Here is a 17,640-nt window from a genome sequence, read left to right as displayed (position 1 = left end):
TGCTGGGACAGGCTCTGAGGTCTCCCTAGAGCCTTTTCTCCTCCAGGCTGAGCACCCCCAGTGCTCCCAGCCTGGCTTCAGAGCAGAGGGACTCTCAGAGCACCTTTTTTGCTCTCTCTGGACTTGCTCCAGCAGGACCACACCCTTCTGATGTTGGGGGACCCAGAGCTGGATGCAGTCCTCCAGGAGTGGATCAGAGAGGGAGAATCACCTCCCTCCACCTACCCAAAGTAATCAAAGCTCAGAGCACACCTGTGAGTCTGATGCCTTCTCCTGCTTCCTTATTTCCACAGATCTTCGCCGTGTCCCAGTGTGAAGCACGGGGACGAGTGGGGAGATCCCAGTAAGTGTGAAAATGGAGACTCCTGCCAGTACTGCCACACTCGCACAGAGCAGCAGTTCCATCCAGAGGTACAGGAACCTCCTCACTCCACTTAGAAAAGCAAAAGCATTCCAGTCTTACAAAGTTAATCACTGTGCCAGGTGGGAGAGGATGTGGGCTGCTTGTAGTGAGGTCCTGGGATACAGAGAAGCTGCATGCTGGGAGTAAGTTGCAATTCAGCTGCTTGACAGAATAGACTATATGGGAGGAGGTAAGAAGAGTGGGGGGAAACTCAAGTATAGGAGCAGTGTCAGGTATGGGGGTCCTTTGGAAAGCACAACGTGGGTCTGCATGCGAGCAAACAGCATCTGTTTCCTTGACTAAGAGTTTGTGGTTCGTGTTGATAGCACTAAACACCACCAAGCTCTTAGCTGTGAGCATGCCCAGAGCATTCCAATATCCTTACAGAAAGTGTAATTAAGACCTTCTCGTAGTCTGCTTCATGTTACAGTGTTGAAAAGCTTTGTGGGGCCCGTATCTGCACAGTAACCATTGTCACCGCCTGTCAAACTGGGGGGAAAGGGAATAATCCATTTGCTACAGTCCTTGTCAATGGTTTGTTATTTTCCTTGCAAACACGTGGCTGCAAATTTCTGTGCTGTCATCTGTCAGCTGTTTCCCACCTTTTGCCATTTGTAATGTCCATGGAGCTTCCAGTGAGTCTGAGGGACTTCATGGCAGATGGTGACCTTTGGGTGAGCTGGTGTGTGGTGGGTTGGTCTCTGGGTGAGCTCTAGCTGTCACGGGCATATTTTGGTGTTTCCAGAGCTATAGTGGGTTTTCCTTTCTTTGAAGCAAAGCACTGAAATGGTCACCCTGAGCTCTGCTGGCCTTTGCACCTCTTATCTGTGTCCCTACCTTGCTGTCAAATTTCTTCATAGTACTTCTGTACCTGGTGGTCACTGTTATTTTCTGTTCATTTCTGTTTGGTGTTTTGTTTTTTTTTTTTTTTTCCCGTTTTGTTTTGTTTGTTTTTTTTCCCATCCTTAGATCTACAAATCCACCAAATGCAATGATATGCAGCAGTCTGGCAGCTGTCCCCGAGGACCCTTCTGTGCCTTTGCACACGTAGAACGTACGTGCACTACTTCTCTCATCTTTCCTGGATGTTTGAGCTATGGAAAGCTTCTGACCAAGAGAGTTTAAATGTAGAGCTGCAAAACCAGAGCTTCTGTGAAGGGTTAACTTTGATTTCTATAAAACTGTGCTGATGTGGGAGGTGCTGGCAGAGCTGGAGGCAGTAGGTGGCCTGTAGGACTCAGCCTTTAGCTCTCACTGCTCTGTCTCTTGAAGGATCTCCCTCTGTTCCCTCTCTCCTGCTCAGTTCTCTGGGTGTCAGTTCAGGAGGATGGAAGTGGAGAAAGCTCCTTCTCTTCTGGATGAACTGTACCTAGCTAAATTACCAAGTGTCATATCTTAAAAAGCTGAAGATAAAATTGCTGATTGTAGATGATTTATTGATCCATTTTTTTTTAAGCTATTTTACTCTTTATGAAGTTTTACCTAGAGTTTAAGTCTTTAAATCCAGTTGGAGAAGAAAAATATGTAGCTTTTTTTTTTTTTACTGCTTTATCTCAAATCCTCTTTTCTCAATAGCTCCCTGACTTATAGGGCATTATTTCAATCCTCACTTTAATCAACTATAAACCAGTGATGCAGTTTTGGTTGTGGAAGTTCTACCTGCAGGTGGTCCTAATATTCATAAATAATGGTTAGTTCCTGTCCTAGGGCTCCTCCTCAGTTGCTGCTCTGCCATCTCACTGCTGAATTTGCAATGATTAGAGCAGGTTATTCACTAGATTTGTTCTGATACTGACTCACTACATGGCCTTGAGAAAATCTCTGTTATTTGATTATCCTTTGTAAATGAGGGAATTAGTAATTGCTGCCTTTGACAAGGAATGAGGAGAGTAAATTCCCTACAGGTTGTGCTGTTCCTCTTATAGGAAGCCTTGTTGACAAGCAGTAATTATAGCTGGAGCTGTGGGCTGTAATGGCCCAAAACACAGCAGTGCAGCTACGCAGTGGGATCCAGCAAGCTTTAGAAAATGGAATCTTGATAAAGGAACTGTGTTTAGCAAACTTCCTTGGGTATAATATAATATTTTTGTTTAGGGATACCCTACCCCTAATAAGATTACTACACTTGATATTGTGTTACTTAGAGTAACCTTCTGTGGCACTTAGGTCATTCCAACTTGGTCATTTCTTGTGCTGTCTTATGGATTTGTATCTTTTAGTCCTTCCTACAAGGTCAACAAGGACAGGCCTAATGCAATTATAATAACAGGAGTCCATTTATTATATCTACTCTTAGTCTGAGTTTTACTGATAATAGCATGAAACCAGCATTTTGAGGATATTGAAATATAGATGTAGTGTCAGTTCTATAGTTTTTTGTGAAGATGCTGAGTGTTAGATGTAAATCCTACAAATCTACAGCATCTCTACCTTCCAAACCGGGGTCACTTTTTTTTTTTTTGGTAATGATTTGTACTGAGCACAGATGGAAACTTTAACTCCCTCAGCTAATTACAATGCACCCATCAACTCTGTGCCAAGCAAAGAAGGAAACTCTGCTTAGTTCAAGAGAGCTGAATGAATAACACACAATTCATCCAGGGAAGATATTTTGGAGCAGCATTAATGAGCTAAAGAGCAGCACAGTGTGTATGTGATGACAGTAAAAATGTGAGGAATATTAGATAAGCAAACAAGCCAAATAAGGTTTCTCCTTACTTCTACATTTATAAGTGGGTGCTTGTGGAGTGTTTTTTCTCTCAGGAATATCTGAGTGTTCTTGTTCCTAAATGTTTTGTGCTCCATGGCAGTGGCTGAGCTTTGAGTGGTGTTCCTGTGCTTTGTCTCCCGCAGAGCCGGCGCTCAGTGAAGATTTGCAGCAATCCTCAGCCGTGTCCAGCCCCACCCAGACAGCACCTGTGATGTACATGCCCTCAGCAGCTGGGGACTCTGTTCCAGTCAGCCCTTCCAGTCCCCATGCCCCAGACCTTAGCAATGTACGTAGCCCTGTGGAGTAGCCTTGTCCATATTGTGCAAATCTGTGTTTCTCTGAGTCTCTGTTCTTCCTCCCAAGAAAAGTATCCAAAACCCCAGAGGATACGAGATATTTCTCCAAGTCCTCAGCTCCATGCTTTTTAGAGGGATCTATTTGGTTTTTTGTTTTTTTTTTTTGCACATACATTCAGTGGCTTTAGTATTGTCCTCTCACCTATAAAAATTCCAGGCCTTCCTTTCTGAGCAGGGTTTGTTGATGTACTTTCAGGAAAGTGGAATACATCCGCACATGCAGTCCAGCTCCTTCCTGTTTGGAGGTACATATTGGGCTTAGCTTCCAAGACCTATAATTAAAGGCTGTGAGCCAACAGCCTCTAAAGTACATAACTACAATTGAGTTTGTTTACATATGTAATCTCAGAGCCTTAGCCTGTGCATATTGTGTGTTGCATTATAGGATATCCTTAGTTCCCTCCCTCTTGTACTTCTGGAGATAGCTAAATTCTGGGATATGTTTCAGTAATGCCCCCAGATTGTTGGTGGTTAGTTGTCCATACAAGAAAGAAGATGTCTAAATGCTGAACAGATAGTCAGAGTCAGATTAGAAACCCGTGGAATGCTAGACCACATTTTTACTTAGCTTTTTCTTTTTTTTTTCTTTCCGGTTTTACTGCACTTGATAAGGTGTGTAACCTTTTCAAATGGTTGGCTGAGATTTTGAGAAGGTACAAGACAGGAATTTAACTCATTTGAAACAGAACAGACTGAGGTGAACTCATCTAGGACCTCTGCTTTATTTTATTCCCTCTCTTTGAAGAGAGCAGCTGTGTTTGAGCCAACCTAGCAGTTCATAGCTGTCCTGAATTGGATTGCAGGTAGAATTCCAAACAGATCTTGAAAAGGGGCATAATATTGTCTCTTACTAAATAACACTGGAAAGCAGTAAAAACCAAAACTCCTCCATCTTATGAAGGTATCATTTAAATTCTCTGAAAACTGCAGGGCAGTTGAAGATATCTCCTACTTTTAGGCTGTTTAGGTCTTGTCTATCTCAAGCTCTTAGTCTTTTAAACAGTCTTTCCTAATCCTTGGATATGTGCCAAATGGCAGCACATGTCTGTCTATGACTTCATCACTCCACAGGGCATCTGCATGTAGCTTGCAAACAAATATGGCTTTGCTGGTGATCATTTTACATGATTAATTAATCAGAGAAAAAGGTCCCTGTAGCAGCCAGCCTCACGTGGCCTGTTCTGTTTTGTATTTGTACTGTAGGTGTGGAATAAATCAGGAACTCTGCCAACTAGCCCCACCTCCACCACAGTGAGTAGTTATCTTTGTGACTGTAGGGAAGCGTGGACAGCAGAATGTCTGTATAAAAATAAAATAAAAACATTGTAGGCTGCTCCTTTTTTTTTTTCTAATGCCAGCCCAGACTGTGCCACATTTGAATCTGTGATGTCTGAAGCACAGTCGTGCTTGCCAGTGGAGGCAAATAATTTCTTGTCCCAGAGAAATGGGATATTTGTGTTCATCCAGGTGGACACATTCTCTAAAACTCAACTTCCTTTGCTGCTGTCTGTGGCTTCATCTACAGTGCAAAACTGGCCTTGTTGCATGTGATTGTGATCCCTGGTATTAGTCCAAAGAATGGAAGTGTTGGAAATCATTGGGTTTTTATTTAATGCAGCTGTGGATACCTGACTTGTGTCTGCATTAAATCTTGGAGATTTCCAACCGGAAAGCAAAAGAAATAGCATATTACATATAGCTCAGATATGCCTGATTGTTGTGACTGCCACAGCACCTTTCCAGGTTCCACACCACTTCCCAGAGTCAGACAGGAGCCACTGTAGCCTAAGGAAAGGGAAGAGTGTTGTGGTCATGTTGGGAACCTGATCAGCCACCTCTGAGCCCTCAGAAAGAATAAGTGTCACTAGAGTTGTAGGTTAGATTTTCCAAGACTGCACTCCATAGTAACAACAATAAAACCATAATTGTGGGACCGTGTAAATTCAGTGGAGCTTTTTCCTGTTTTTTTACTGAGAGTTTACTGGAAGCTTGTATGGTTGTGTTGGCTGTCAGTGTAATCGGTCTACAAACAGTGACGTGATTGAGCACTTCCATGGATGCCTCTCTTTGAGCAGTTCCTGCTGTCTGGCTCTACTTTCCTGACACTTGTTCCCTCTGTTAGATTCTTTGTAGGAACAGCAGTCTTGGAAGCCCATCTAATATATGTGGGTCTCCTCCTGGTGCCATTGGGAAGCCCCACAGCTTGGAGACCATTGGTTTTCCTCCAGACTCAGTCACAGCAGCTGGCAGCTACAAGAAAGCACCGGGGTTTGAGCGAGAAGATCAGGTTGGGGCCGAGTATTTGAAGAGTTTCAAATGCCAGGTTAGTGGGGAATATTGGCTGGAAGAGTTGGGGGGATGAGAAAGAATAAGAAATTGCCCAGTCTAGCTTGAATGGGGTTTTGTTTCTGATGGAACAAAAGTGGAAAGCACTGTTCTCATATGAGCAGTTTCTGGATCTCTGCTCTTGCTTTCAGTCTCCCTTCCAGCCTCTTTCATCTCACATCTGGTCTTGTCTCCCTTGCTGCCATCACACACCCAGTTTGCAGAAGTGGAGCTGCTGCTTGTTTTCCTAACCCCTCTCAACTTCTGTCTTGTGTTGACCCTGGGTAGCTTCCCACATCACTTTTTGCTCTTTCTTTTTTCATGTTTAGGTCCTTGCCAGGAGTTGCTGTGTCTTTTGCTGTATTGTCTCATGGAAACTCATCCTTCCTTCTGTCTTTCCACTCCAGACTCTTACCTTGGTCTCCATGACTTGGTTTGTCCTCTGTTCACCATTCCTCTGGTGTATTAAAGATGTCATGTTAGTTGTCTCTTGTTTCTGTGGCTGTATCATTCTGATCCTTGACTCTCTCCTGTGGCTTCTGTATTAAATTAGAATTCCTCATTCTTATTTGAAGAACCCTGTGAATATTACCCAGCCCACATCTCCTAAGTGACATTCCCTCTTAACCCTTTTGGATATCCCAGTCTTGCCTTGCTGCTTCCTCGGTCTTGTTCCCGGTATTATGCCTTATTCATGCTGCTCCCTAGGCCTGGAACAATCTCTTCCATCTCTTTTGCCACACATGAGCTTTTCCACAGTCAGTTTCTTGCTGTGAATTCCCTTTCTTGTTATTACAATTAATAGTTTCTCTGCACCACCCCTTCCAACCTGAGCCCAACCCAGAGCTTGGGCTTTTATTTCAGTTTTTATTTCTCACTGGGTTGGTAATTTTATCTTGATTTAGGGGGAGGGGAATAGCTACTTCTATGAGGAGGTGCCTGCAAAAATATCTCCTAAAAGTTCTTTTGGACAAGAGTATAAAAAGGAGTAAGAATACCAGGTCTGTGTTGCCTGAGAACAGAGGGGACAAGAAGTGCTGCTTTCAGCCTGACTGTGTTTTCACTTTGGTCTGTGACATTAAAGAAGTCAGTCTTAATGAGCCTGTACTGCTGTGAGAAAACTGTGGAAATATCCTTTCCAGACAAGGTCTTGCATAAAATAGTTGAATTTAGAAGCAGACTCCATGGGTTTTATTTATTTTTATGGCTTTGGGAAAATATGGCCAAGCTTTGCAGTAGGGCCAGTCTTGAGCACTGTTTAGTCTAATTAAAATGATGCAGTGACAAATCCCGATTAAGCTATATGCATGTGTGCTCTCTTATCAATGCTCCCTTTGTCTGGCCTAAGGGGGATGTGCCTTTGGAAACTGCACATTGATGCAACACGTCTTTGGGGGTAAAGAGCAGAGCATGCTGTGATCTTGGCACTTCTTGCAGGCACAGCAGCTTGTAACAGTTGTTTAGAAACAAAAGGAAAAACTTGTCCTCATTCTCTGTGGCCTCTGCTGCAAAGGAGGAGTGAACCCAGAGCTGAAGGACTGAGAGAACCCCTGTCTGCTGCCAGCAGAGGCAGGGTGCCAAGGAGGCCCTGCTTTGGAGAAAATGGGCAGCAAGCCTAAGCCAAGGAGAAAGGGGATAGAGCATGAATAGGACTTCTAAAAGGAGGACCAGATGATGAGCATTTGTGTCTGAAGTCAGATCTGTGCTACAAAGTTACTGTATTCACCTAACTGCTCAATTATGTGGCTTTAATTAAGCAAAACCTGTGTTAAATAGGAATAAATAGCTATTAAGGTATAGACAGAAGTAATCACAGTTGCCTTATGCTAGGCTTCTACAGACAAGATTAGGTGTCTCATAAGTGTCCTGACTTAATTTTACTTTAAACTATAATTACTTACTTTTAAAATTCTACTGTAATTCCCTTTGGCTGCAGTGGGCACCAGAGATTCTCAAATACCCTGTAAATTAGATCAATAATGAGGCATTTAACTTTGTCAGCTCCTGTGTGAAAACGTCAGAGGAGACACTCTGGCTCACTTCTGCAACGGCCTTGTCATTTTTCCCCTGTAGAATTGGTACAAATAGTTTCTCACTTATTAGAATGAAAAACACACCTTTCAGTCTTAATGGATTCCACATAGTTTATGGTAAGGCTGAGCCAGCAGTTAAAGCTAAAAATACTTTTCCCAAGTCCCAAAAGATTTAGCAATCTGGAAAAATGCTGGCTGCACTGGAAAGACTTGAATGCCACGACCAGGAGGTGTTCCCAAGTCTTGACACACAGCACAGTAGGTTTGTTCCATGCTGGTCAGAAAACATTTAGTTTTACTCATAATTTATGTCCCTTGTTCTCTTCCCTGACTGCAGCAGAGTGAGCTGGAGAATTTCAGCCTGTCCTTTGAGTGTTTGTCTCAATGTGTGCCCTTTCTAATGTTATTCAGAGCTGAAGGAGACTGGCTTAGTGGTGACATTTTGCTTGCTCTATTTTTCCCTTGTGTCGTGTGAATTCCAGGCATTGGGAATTGGGGCTGACTTGGAAATATGTTCACTTTTCTCCTCCTTAAAGACAAAAAAGCCCTTCCAGTAAGGCTTAAGTGCAGCAGAGGCAGCTCCCCATGCTGGCAGGAAGCCTCTCAGTGGGGGCATGGCTGCGTGTGTGCCCTCCCCTCAGCTGCTGAGGGCTGAGATAGCACATTCTGTGTTCAGCTGAGTGTCAGACAGGGCAGGGCTGTGCTGGGTAATGCAGCAGCCTTATCCGACACGCACAGAGCCCAGCTCTCACTCACAGAGGAGAGCCAGCCCGTCATGGGCTCCTGCGTCATGAATATGCCCAGGGAAGTGTGAGAGAGCAGTGAACACTGCAGAAGGATCTTTGTGTCCATCTCCCAGCTGCCTGTCTGCCAGGCTTTGACCTCTCTGTCTGCCCACGGGCATAGAGCTGAGCAGAGAAAATGATTTAATGAAGTAAAACCAAGGGAGGAATTCTGCGCTGCTCTTCTGCCTGTCTGGTTACGGCACCCCTCTCCAGCACTCATTTATCTTTGTCATGAGACTGTTCAGCCAAGAAGTCAAGGGGTATCACTTCAGCTCAGGGTGGTGCCTCATGTGCTGCTGTTGCACATCGTGCCTCAGTTTCCTGCAGAGATGGTGGCTGCCTGGATTTGGGATAAAAGTCGTGCTTGCTTTGCGGCTGGAATGTGTCTGTGGTTCACACTGTGGGGTTGGGGAGTGAGTAAACAAGCAAGGTTGACTCCCAGCACTTTTTTGCTGCCTCTCTGTGCCCAGAGGGTGGGATTGACCTCCCTGTGCCATGTCACAGCATGGGAGGAAGGGAGCAAGGCCTGCAGACAGACTGACAGGCTCCTGAGGCCACTTCCCAGCTGAATCCCAGCAGAAGTGACTGATGTTGCAAGGCAAGAGAGCTGATATTCATTAAAGATATAATGCAGGAAGGACCTTAAGCTGAATTTTTAGCCTGAATAGTAGGATTTGAAATGTGTATTGGCATTCATGCAATTTTGCAATTGCAGACAGCCTTGGCCTCACTTATATTTTCTACCTTTGAGCTCTTACGTTAATGGATGAGGGGAGGATTTTTTGTAAAGTTAGTTTGGTGATGTTGCTTTGAAAATTGGTTAGTTATCACTGTGTTTTACTTCGCAATCCTAGCTGGGAGCTGGAAAAGTTTGAGGAAAAACATAATCTACATACTCTTATTATCACCAAACTGAAAAATATTTGCATAATTTAACAATGCAGTGTGCTCCCCACCATTTCTGGCCCTTTCTGGCTGTTAGATGCAGTAGGGCTAATGAGTTAGTTACAGCAAGGCAAAATAACTTGGTTTTGATCTTGGTTCTTAGGATGTGCTTTGTGCTAGCAGGGGTCTTACTGCAGCATTAAAGGCAAGTGTCACTGTGACAAATAACTCTAGGAGTGATGTCTTGCTATACAGAAAGCAAATTTCTTGGAATGTTTTCAGTTGGCTGTGCTTTTCCTCTCCCCAAATTCTCCAGTGCCTTGAGCAGCCCAGGAGAGGAGAACTGTGTTTCCCATGGCCTCTCCAAAGCCAGCAGCCAGCCATTTTTAATTTTGCTAAATAATCCCTCTGCTTATCTTTTGTTTTGTTTCTTTACTGCAGCAAGCAAAGATGAAGTCCCACTCCCTGGAACACAGGAGCCAGGAGCAACCTTTGTTACAGCCCAAACAGGTACGGAACTGCTGGCAGGGCTCTGAACCCAGCTCAGGGCTTCCAGCACCACAGAGAAATCTGTGGGTCCAGACAGCTCTGCAGGGAGTAACTAACAGTCCAGACACCATTAGGGATGCTCAGCTGGAGGGATTACTTTATGAAGATGGGGGTGATTTGCTGGAGGTGTTATTAGTGAGTAGTTAGACCTGAGTGAATTCAGGGTAGATTCATAGGGCTGGACTGTGCAGGAGAGAGTCTTCAAATTACAGAAAATTGAGCTGGAACGGATCTCTGGAGTCATCTGAGTTCAAGGATTTGGCAAAGGGAATTTAATATCAGGTTCTAAGTCGTGTGCTGAACTAAGTCTGAGTGAGTGATTGTGTGGCCCATGGCTGTGATTGCATGCAACCTGTGGGTCACAGGAGTTAATTCTGGGGCAGCCTGAAAGATGTTTAGAATACTGTGGGGGGGAACATAGACTAGAGAACAGTCAACAGAAATTAAAGAAAAGCTGTTAATCTCTCCCCACCCCCAGCCCAGTGGTAGCAGTAGCCATCTGTCAGGTTGGAAGCAGGCAGGAACCAGGTTTGCTGCTGGCATTTGGCTCCTTCCTGCATGTTTCTGAAGGGGTTTTTCTATAAAGTTGTTTTATTTCCTACCTCTTTCGCTTTCCACTCTCTTATTTCAGGACATCCTGGGCATTCTCCCAGTGGGGAGCCCACTGACATCCAGCATCTCCTCTAGTATCACCTCCAGTCTGGCTGCAACCCCCCCGAGCCCCGCCGGCACCAGCAGCATTCCAGGCATGAATGCCAATGCCCTTCCCTTCTATCCAACCAGTGACACCGTTGAGTCTGTCATAGGTAACTTTGCCTTTTTCACTTCTGAAAATAGGGCTTCCTCAGCCATGCATCTCCAGGTGTGAGACTTGGAATAACGTGGGTGTTCCAGTGACCTCCGGTTTTCCGTGTCTGTCAGTGCTGGCAGATTCCTGAAGCTTGTTCTGTGACTGTGACACATCTGATGTTTCCTGCAGGTCATTTTGGATGAAATTCACCCACGGGACCAACTGAAGGCTTCTGAGCCGCTCCCTCAGAATGTCCATGGTGGAAAAGGGCCTTAGTTTTAGCTTTGTCAAAGTGACAAAGAGGTCTTGGACTAGGCAGGAAATCACAGGGGCGTTTTCCACAGTTACAACCCCTCAGCTCTAAATGACAATTTTATAGCCAGAGCTACCACCGGGTAGATTGTAAGGACTTTGCCCTTTGTAGAGTGTAGGACAGAGGCTGTAAGAGAAAGGGAAACAGGAGAGTCCAGAGAGTGGAGTCACTCTTAGATAGGCACAGGCTTTTTGGTCACCTGTTTTTCTTCTTCCTTTTTTTTTCTTTTTTTTTTCCTTTTTTTAATTAAATGTAATGTTTCTGAGGTGATCTCACTAATTTGTTAAAAATAATAATAGAAATGAGTGGGCATGTGTGGGATGGAATTATATTGATCATCATTAGTGATGAGGCATGTTTCAATAGATATAACAGTTTCAGGCATTAATAAGCTTTATTTTACCCAATATGAGAACCTCAGAGGTGTTTTTCAAGTGTTCCCTTCTCCTGGTATTTCTTTTCCAAGTGGCTTTTCGGGAAAGCAGGGACAAAGCACAAACCAGCCCCAGACATGCCATAAGCCAGTGTTCCTGTACACAAGGGACAGACTTAAAAGAGCAGTTTGGGGAAGACTTATGGGATCTGCTGTTAATTAATCAGATTTTTGTTTTCATGTACCATTTGGGAATACTTTAAGACAAAAAGAAGCAGGTCAGGTTAAAGAACCTGAACTGAAAAGCTGCCCATGACACTTCTGCCAAACCATCTGAGAGCAGGATGGAGAGTAGGGCCCTGAGAGGTAGCGAGCACAGGCTCCTCTGCATGTAGGCTCTTTGGGCCACCCTATCTCTTGAAGTTGTTGGTCCTTTATAACATAATTGGTACCTCTGTGTCTGGCAGAGTCTGCCTTGGATGACCTGGACCTGAATGAATTCGGAGTGGCTGCCCTGGAGAAGACATTTGACAGCAGCACAGTGCCCCACACGAGTGGCATCATGATAGGTACATGAAAGCAACAGAGCTTTCTTTATCTTCTGCCAAGCAGTGTTGCCCAGTCACCTCAGTGGAGCCAGCCCAACCAAGCTCTCAAACCAGTCCCACAATTACATTGGTTAAAACAGCAATTACAACAAACTCTGGCAACCCCTGAGCATCTTTGAAGTGAGCTTGCCCTTACTGACTAGCAGAGCTGAGCTGTTGCCATTGGGCCCAGCTGTCTTGGAGATGTTTCTTGAGACTGAATGGGACTTGCCTGATTTTTTTTCCTTTTTTTTTTTTCTCCTTTTTTTCTTTCTTTTTCTTTCTTTTCTTTTTTTTTTTTTTTTTTTTTTGAATGTGTAAGTGGACTCCAGAAGGCATCTGATGCATTTCAAATCAGGCCAAATTATAACAATTTGCATCTTAAGCAGCAAACTCTCCCTAGCTGTAACAGGAAACTCACTGACCTGGTAATGCCATCCATCTGTCAGAGTGTCATCATGGTCTGCTGATTTGGTTCCTGTAATGTCTGTCTCATTTTGATACATGGAGGAAGGCTAAGGCCTCTTCTGCCTGTCCCTGATGGGTGTCCAGGGAAAACAGGAATGTCTCGTACCTTTTTTGGAAGTGGTTGTAGTTTCTGGCTAGCCTTGCTGTGTAAAGCAGCTGTTTGAGCAGGAGCTAACTGCTTGTCTGAAGGTTTCCAAGGGAACTGCACTGCCTGGAGCTGTATTGAGGTAGGAAAGGACCTGTGGAAAGAATATCACTTCCACTTCCCTGCCAAAGATTAGAGCCTGTTGGAGGTTTACTGTCCCTGTCTGTGGCCAGCCCTGCTGCTGCTGCTCCCCACCTGCAGTGCCTTAGGGATCCTCCCCTTCTCCCTCTCCTCACATCAGGCCTGGGTGTCACCTGGTGACCTTCTGAGGAGGGACACAGAAGAGGACAGAGCAGGGCTGAGATCTCCCTAAATCTATGAGTGGCAGGCAGAACCTCTGGTGTAAGGGAAGCTGATGTCTTTTGTGGTTAGGCTTTTGTTTATTTGGGGTTTTTTATTACTGCTAGATTCACTCAGGTATGTGTAATTACAGCTAGTCACTGGTTTTTAGTGATTGAGATCATGGTGGTCTTCTCACTACGGGTTGTTTGGATGTATACAGGCAGAGGCACATGTTTTAGAAGTGAATTTTTCGTGACAAAGTATTTCGCCAGATACCAAATTCATCTTCTCTAGACTGACAGGGGCCGAGCTCTGCTCAGAAAACCTTTTGTTCCTTGGCCACTGAAAGAGTAATCCATTGAATTGTGGAGGGTCTTAACCTATGTGGGTCATGGGATGGCAGCTTCAGTGCTCCTCTTAAAGGCTGAGAGGGGAATGAAACCTCAGGAGAAGTGGAGGGAATCCCGAGGGGCTCAGGGAGGAGAAAGGGAACCTGACACCTCCTGCTCTGAACTCCTGCCTGTGCCCACACCTCATGGTCATACATAGCCATCCTCTCTGTGTGTTCTTTGTCCAGGTGGGAGTTTGCTGCAAAGTTCTGCTCCTGTAAATATCCCCGGGTCCCTTGGAAGCTCTGCCTCCTTTCACTCTGCCTCTCCTTCTCCACCGGTCAGCCTCTCATCGCATTTCCTCCATCAGCCCCAGGGACACTTAAGCCAGTCAGAAAACACGTTCCTGGGGACATCAGCTTCTCATGGATCATTAGGTAAATGCACAGTGTGTGTATCCCATGTACATGCCTGTCTGTGCCATGTAAGTATTTTCTTTTCAGTTGGCTTTAATTTCAACGTGTTATTTCACTGCTGCCATGTATCTCTTCTTCCCATGAGAACAGCAACGGGACTAAAAGCTGTTTCACCAAAAGTCAGCTAATACCTCATGAACAAGGGAGCAATTCCCTCTACTTCCCTTGTTTCTGGGCTGGGAAAAAGGGGCACATAGGTTAATTGCCTTGCTCTGATGATGCCTTTCAGGGAAAAGAGCTCTGTCTTTTCCAGCACCAGCAGAGCAGTGCTTTGCTGAGATTTCATGTAAAACTCAGAGCTGGGTCCTCACCTTAGTGTAGTTTAGATTGCAGTTTGTCCTTGGGACTGCTTGTGGGCCAGATTGGCTTCTGGGAGCTCAGTGGCCTGGGCCACTGGCACTTTTTCTTCTGTTTGACACTCTGCACCAGTTCTGCAGTGGGGACTTTCCAACAAGTCAGTGTTTCAGTTTTTTCCCCTTTGCTCCTTCCCCTCCTCGAGGGTCTTTCTCCTGCATGAGGGACTGAAGAAAGAGAAATTACTTTGGAGCTTCAGCTGTATCAGGAAGAACAGGGAATTTAGCAGACAAATCTGTTTTATTATCAAGACACGGGATTACCTTGAGAAATAAAACTGTTTGGCCTCCAGGCTACAGGGACACCAGTTCTGCTCATTTCTGTTTGTAACAGTAGATATTAATTCTCTCTATTGATGCTAGACATAAATGCCTCTTAAAATCTGAGATACACTTTAATCTTTACTATTCAGCTTAACCTAATAAAATGATTACATGCTTGTGTAAGCTCTTTCTGCATGCACTTATCTGTGTAACTGCATCCCTTGTTTGCACAGCCCAAGCCCATGCTTCCATGCTTGCCATTGCTGCTTGTTTGGCTTTAACAGCTTTTACAATTACTGTAATAAAAGACATCAGAGGCCATCTCTGCTCTTAATTAGGTTGAGGCTGGCTGCTTGTCCCAGTTTTTGTAAGGAAAGGAAAAATTGCTGTTTCAGAAGAAATGAGTTATGTTTATCTTGACTGTGTATTTATACAAATAAAAAGCCAAAAATTGCAGGAAATTCACAAATGCATTTAAATAATTTATTTATAAAATATATTTTTCCATAAACATAACAAATCCTTTGCTGGGATTTTGAGAAGATATTTAAATAGTATCTCAGCAGTTGGCAATCATCTGTTCCATTTAACTTAGTGAATGCACATAACATGTCAAGTGTGTAATTATCACTTATTTGTATTGAAATTGAGTTAAAAATACCTAGTTCTGGGCTGGTTTCCACTGTGCTAGGTGCAAAATGTGCAGAGAAGGCTTTCCTGCCCAAAGGGGCTTGATACTTCCAATGTGAAATGAGAACAGCAGATGGAAAGAAGGAGTTAAAACAAATTACAAGATCAGCCTGGTCAGCACTGTGGCAGAATTTGTGGCTTGCCAGCATCCTGCTTAATGCTGGATTCCCATTCAAGAAAACTGAGGTTTAAAAAATAAAATGTGAGTTGGGATTCCATTAAAACTTCTTGCTTTCAACTGAGCACCCTTCAGAGCAGCTGAAATGGATCTGTGGTAAGTGGCCTGAGCCAGCAAAGATCCCTTGCTGCTTTGCTGAATGAGTTCATGTGCCTAAGCCCTTGGTGAAGACAATTTTGTCGCTATTTGTGTCTTGGCTGGGAAGTCAGTGGTGCTGGGATGGACCTCAGTGAGAGGCTCTTGATTCCAGGGTTCACTTGCAGGCACAGGTTAGCTGCTGTGAGATCACAATTATCAATTGCAGCTCGATTTAGGAATATTCCCAGCCATTGGTGAGCACCACTGCATGAAAATTACTCCCACATCAAACTGGAGCAAACTGTGTGGGTCCGAGTCCACACTCTGTCTCAATATCACCTTTTCCTACTAGTATTCCCCTGAATGCAAAGTGTGGGTACCTATTTTAAGTGAAAGTTATTGAAAGAGTATGAGCATTGGACTCTAGAAAAATAGCCAGTTTTGTCTACAACTGATATTCTACTCCTTTGTCTCCTAAGCCTTGAATTTCTCCCTGAAAAGGCAGTTTATTTGAACAAGCTAAAATAGGGAAATGGCTAATTAGTTTTCTTTGATGCTGCTCACTGGCTCAGTGCTAGAACTCTGCAGAGGACGAAGCAGATACAGATACTATTGTCTCTACGTGTTATAAACAGGATTTTCCAGTTCTGTTCCTTGTGTATGGAAACAGTAATGACTTGGAGCTTTTTTGTGTCACTGTTTGGAAGTGAGATTCCTTTTCTAAGTCCCGCGCTGAGGAGACAAAAGCAGAAGTTTCTTAGGGTGTAGGGTGGGAGGAAGCACCACCTGGGCTCTGTGAACCAACTCTGGTGGCTGTGCTGCACTGAAAATTGGGAGGCAGAAGCAGGTCAGGGGTTCCCCTGAAAGAAGGGGCATTCCAGCTGACAGTCAGCTCTGCTGTAAAAGTGATGCTTCTAAAAAGAGCCTGATTCAAGAGTTGCTTCCACTCAGTGTCATGGTTCCTCCCTGCCTCACTAAAGATGAGTGTGTGAAATTTCCCTATAAAGTCCCTCTGTGATGGACTCCGGGCGCAGGGGGATGAAACTGATTTTTAAGATGAACCTTTTATCCTATTTGCACATTTTTGAATCCTGGATTTCACAGGGTTAGGGAGGAAATGGGGAAATTGCCAGCACCTGTGACATAACCCTCTCTATTTCCCTGTGAAACAGGTTTAAATGGGATGAACAGCAGCATATGGGAGCACTTTGCTTCGGGGAGTTTTTCGCCCAGTACCTCACCTGCATTTCTGTCAGGTCCAGGTGCTGCGGAGATGGCACGGCTACGACAAGAACTGGATGAGGCCAACGGCACAATAAAGCAGTGGGAAGAGTCTTGGAAACAAGCCAAGCAGGTACTTGGGCAAATCCTGGGATTAGGGAGTGTAAAGGAGTAGAGGGTGTCAGCCTTTCAACAGGCTCTTTCTGGCCATGGAGGTGATGGACAGAGCTGTAGGTTTTACAGGTGCTCAGCGTTCTTCCCTCTCCCTTGGAAATCACCAAATCACTTGGCCTGGCGTGTTCAGGTGCTGGAATTGCAAGGCCAGATGTCACAACAGATGCCCTGAAGTGTTTGACAGTCTCTCAGACCTTTGATCCACGATAATTTATCAGTATGCAGAGTTCATCCCCTGAACACTGTGAGCCAGATGAGTAGAACCACAGCCCAAGCAGATGGGGTATGTGGAACAAGCAGTGCCTTGAAGTAAGGCTCCAAACGTGTTTCAGAATTTGGGAACAGGCCAGGTTGGTCAGAACTGGTGTGAGGAGGGTATGGAAATTGATAGTTTTGCCTGGGTTTCTCTTTGGAGACAGACCAAGTTTTCAGACCGCTTCTTTGACCCTCTTTGTTGGGACTTGCAGGCTTGTGATGCTTGGAAAAAGGAGGCAGAGGAAGCAAATGATCGCGCCAACACAGCTAACATGGAATGTGAACTGGCCCGGGAGCAGAGGGAAGCCTTGGAGCTGCAAGTGAAGAAACTGCAGGAGGAGCTGGAGAGGATCCACACTGGGCAGGACCCGCAGTTCCTGCGCTCCTTCTCTGACCTGGAGACGCTCTCGCTCTCGTCGCTCTACACCCTGCAGAAACAGCTGCGGGCAAACCTGGAGAAAGTGGACAAGGTGAGTGCCAGGGCCTGGCAGGGCAGGGCTCTGCCCTCTCTGCTCCTACAGGTCACAGCTTTTTCCCTTTTCTGAAGTCAGAAGCCTGTCAGAGCACTTCCAGGTAGATGTAATCAAAGTGGGCTCTAGCTGGCTCACAGGAAGATAA

General features: G+C 44.9%; 1 protein-coding gene across 6 annotated transcripts in view; it reads left to right on the top strand.

The window, feature by feature from the left end:
* UNK (unk zinc finger) overlaps positions 1–17,640 on the top strand; it is a 43,820-nt gene that overhangs the window by 24,122 nt on the left and 2,058 nt on the right. For 2 of the 6 annotated variants that reach the window (XM_068209466.1, XM_068209465.1), the window contains exons 6-16: positions 294–411; positions 1,373–1,457; positions 3,257–3,399; positions 4,673–4,720; positions 5,592–5,792; positions 9,939–10,007; positions 10,678–10,852; positions 11,990–12,091; positions 13,582–13,770; positions 16,545–16,726; positions 17,235–17,492. In XM_068209466.1, the coding sequence (XP_068065567.1) occupies positions 294–411; positions 1,373–1,457; positions 3,257–3,399; positions 4,673–4,720; positions 5,592–5,792; positions 9,939–10,007; positions 10,678–10,852; positions 11,990–12,091; positions 13,582–13,770; positions 16,545–16,726; positions 17,235–17,492 (1,570 nt within the window). The remainder of the gene's footprint in view (positions 1–293; positions 412–1,372; positions 1,458–3,256; positions 3,400–4,672; positions 4,721–5,591; positions 5,793–9,938; positions 10,008–10,677; positions 10,853–11,989; positions 12,092–13,581; positions 13,771–16,544; positions 16,727–17,234; positions 17,493–17,640) is intronic. The other 4 variants (XM_068209468.1, XM_068209469.1, XM_068209467.1 and 1 more) reach the window with 4 other exon arrangements.

Source organism: Anomalospiza imberbis, chromosome 19 (assembly GCF_031753505.1).
Source record: "Anomalospiza imberbis isolate Cuckoo-Finch-1a 21T00152 chromosome 19, ASM3175350v1, whole genome shotgun sequence".
NCBI lineage: Eukaryota > Metazoa > Chordata > Aves > Passeriformes > Viduidae > Anomalospiza > Anomalospiza imberbis.
The sequence above is the reverse complement of the archived record's forward strand: the minus strand, read 5'-3'. Positions and strand labels throughout refer to the sequence as shown.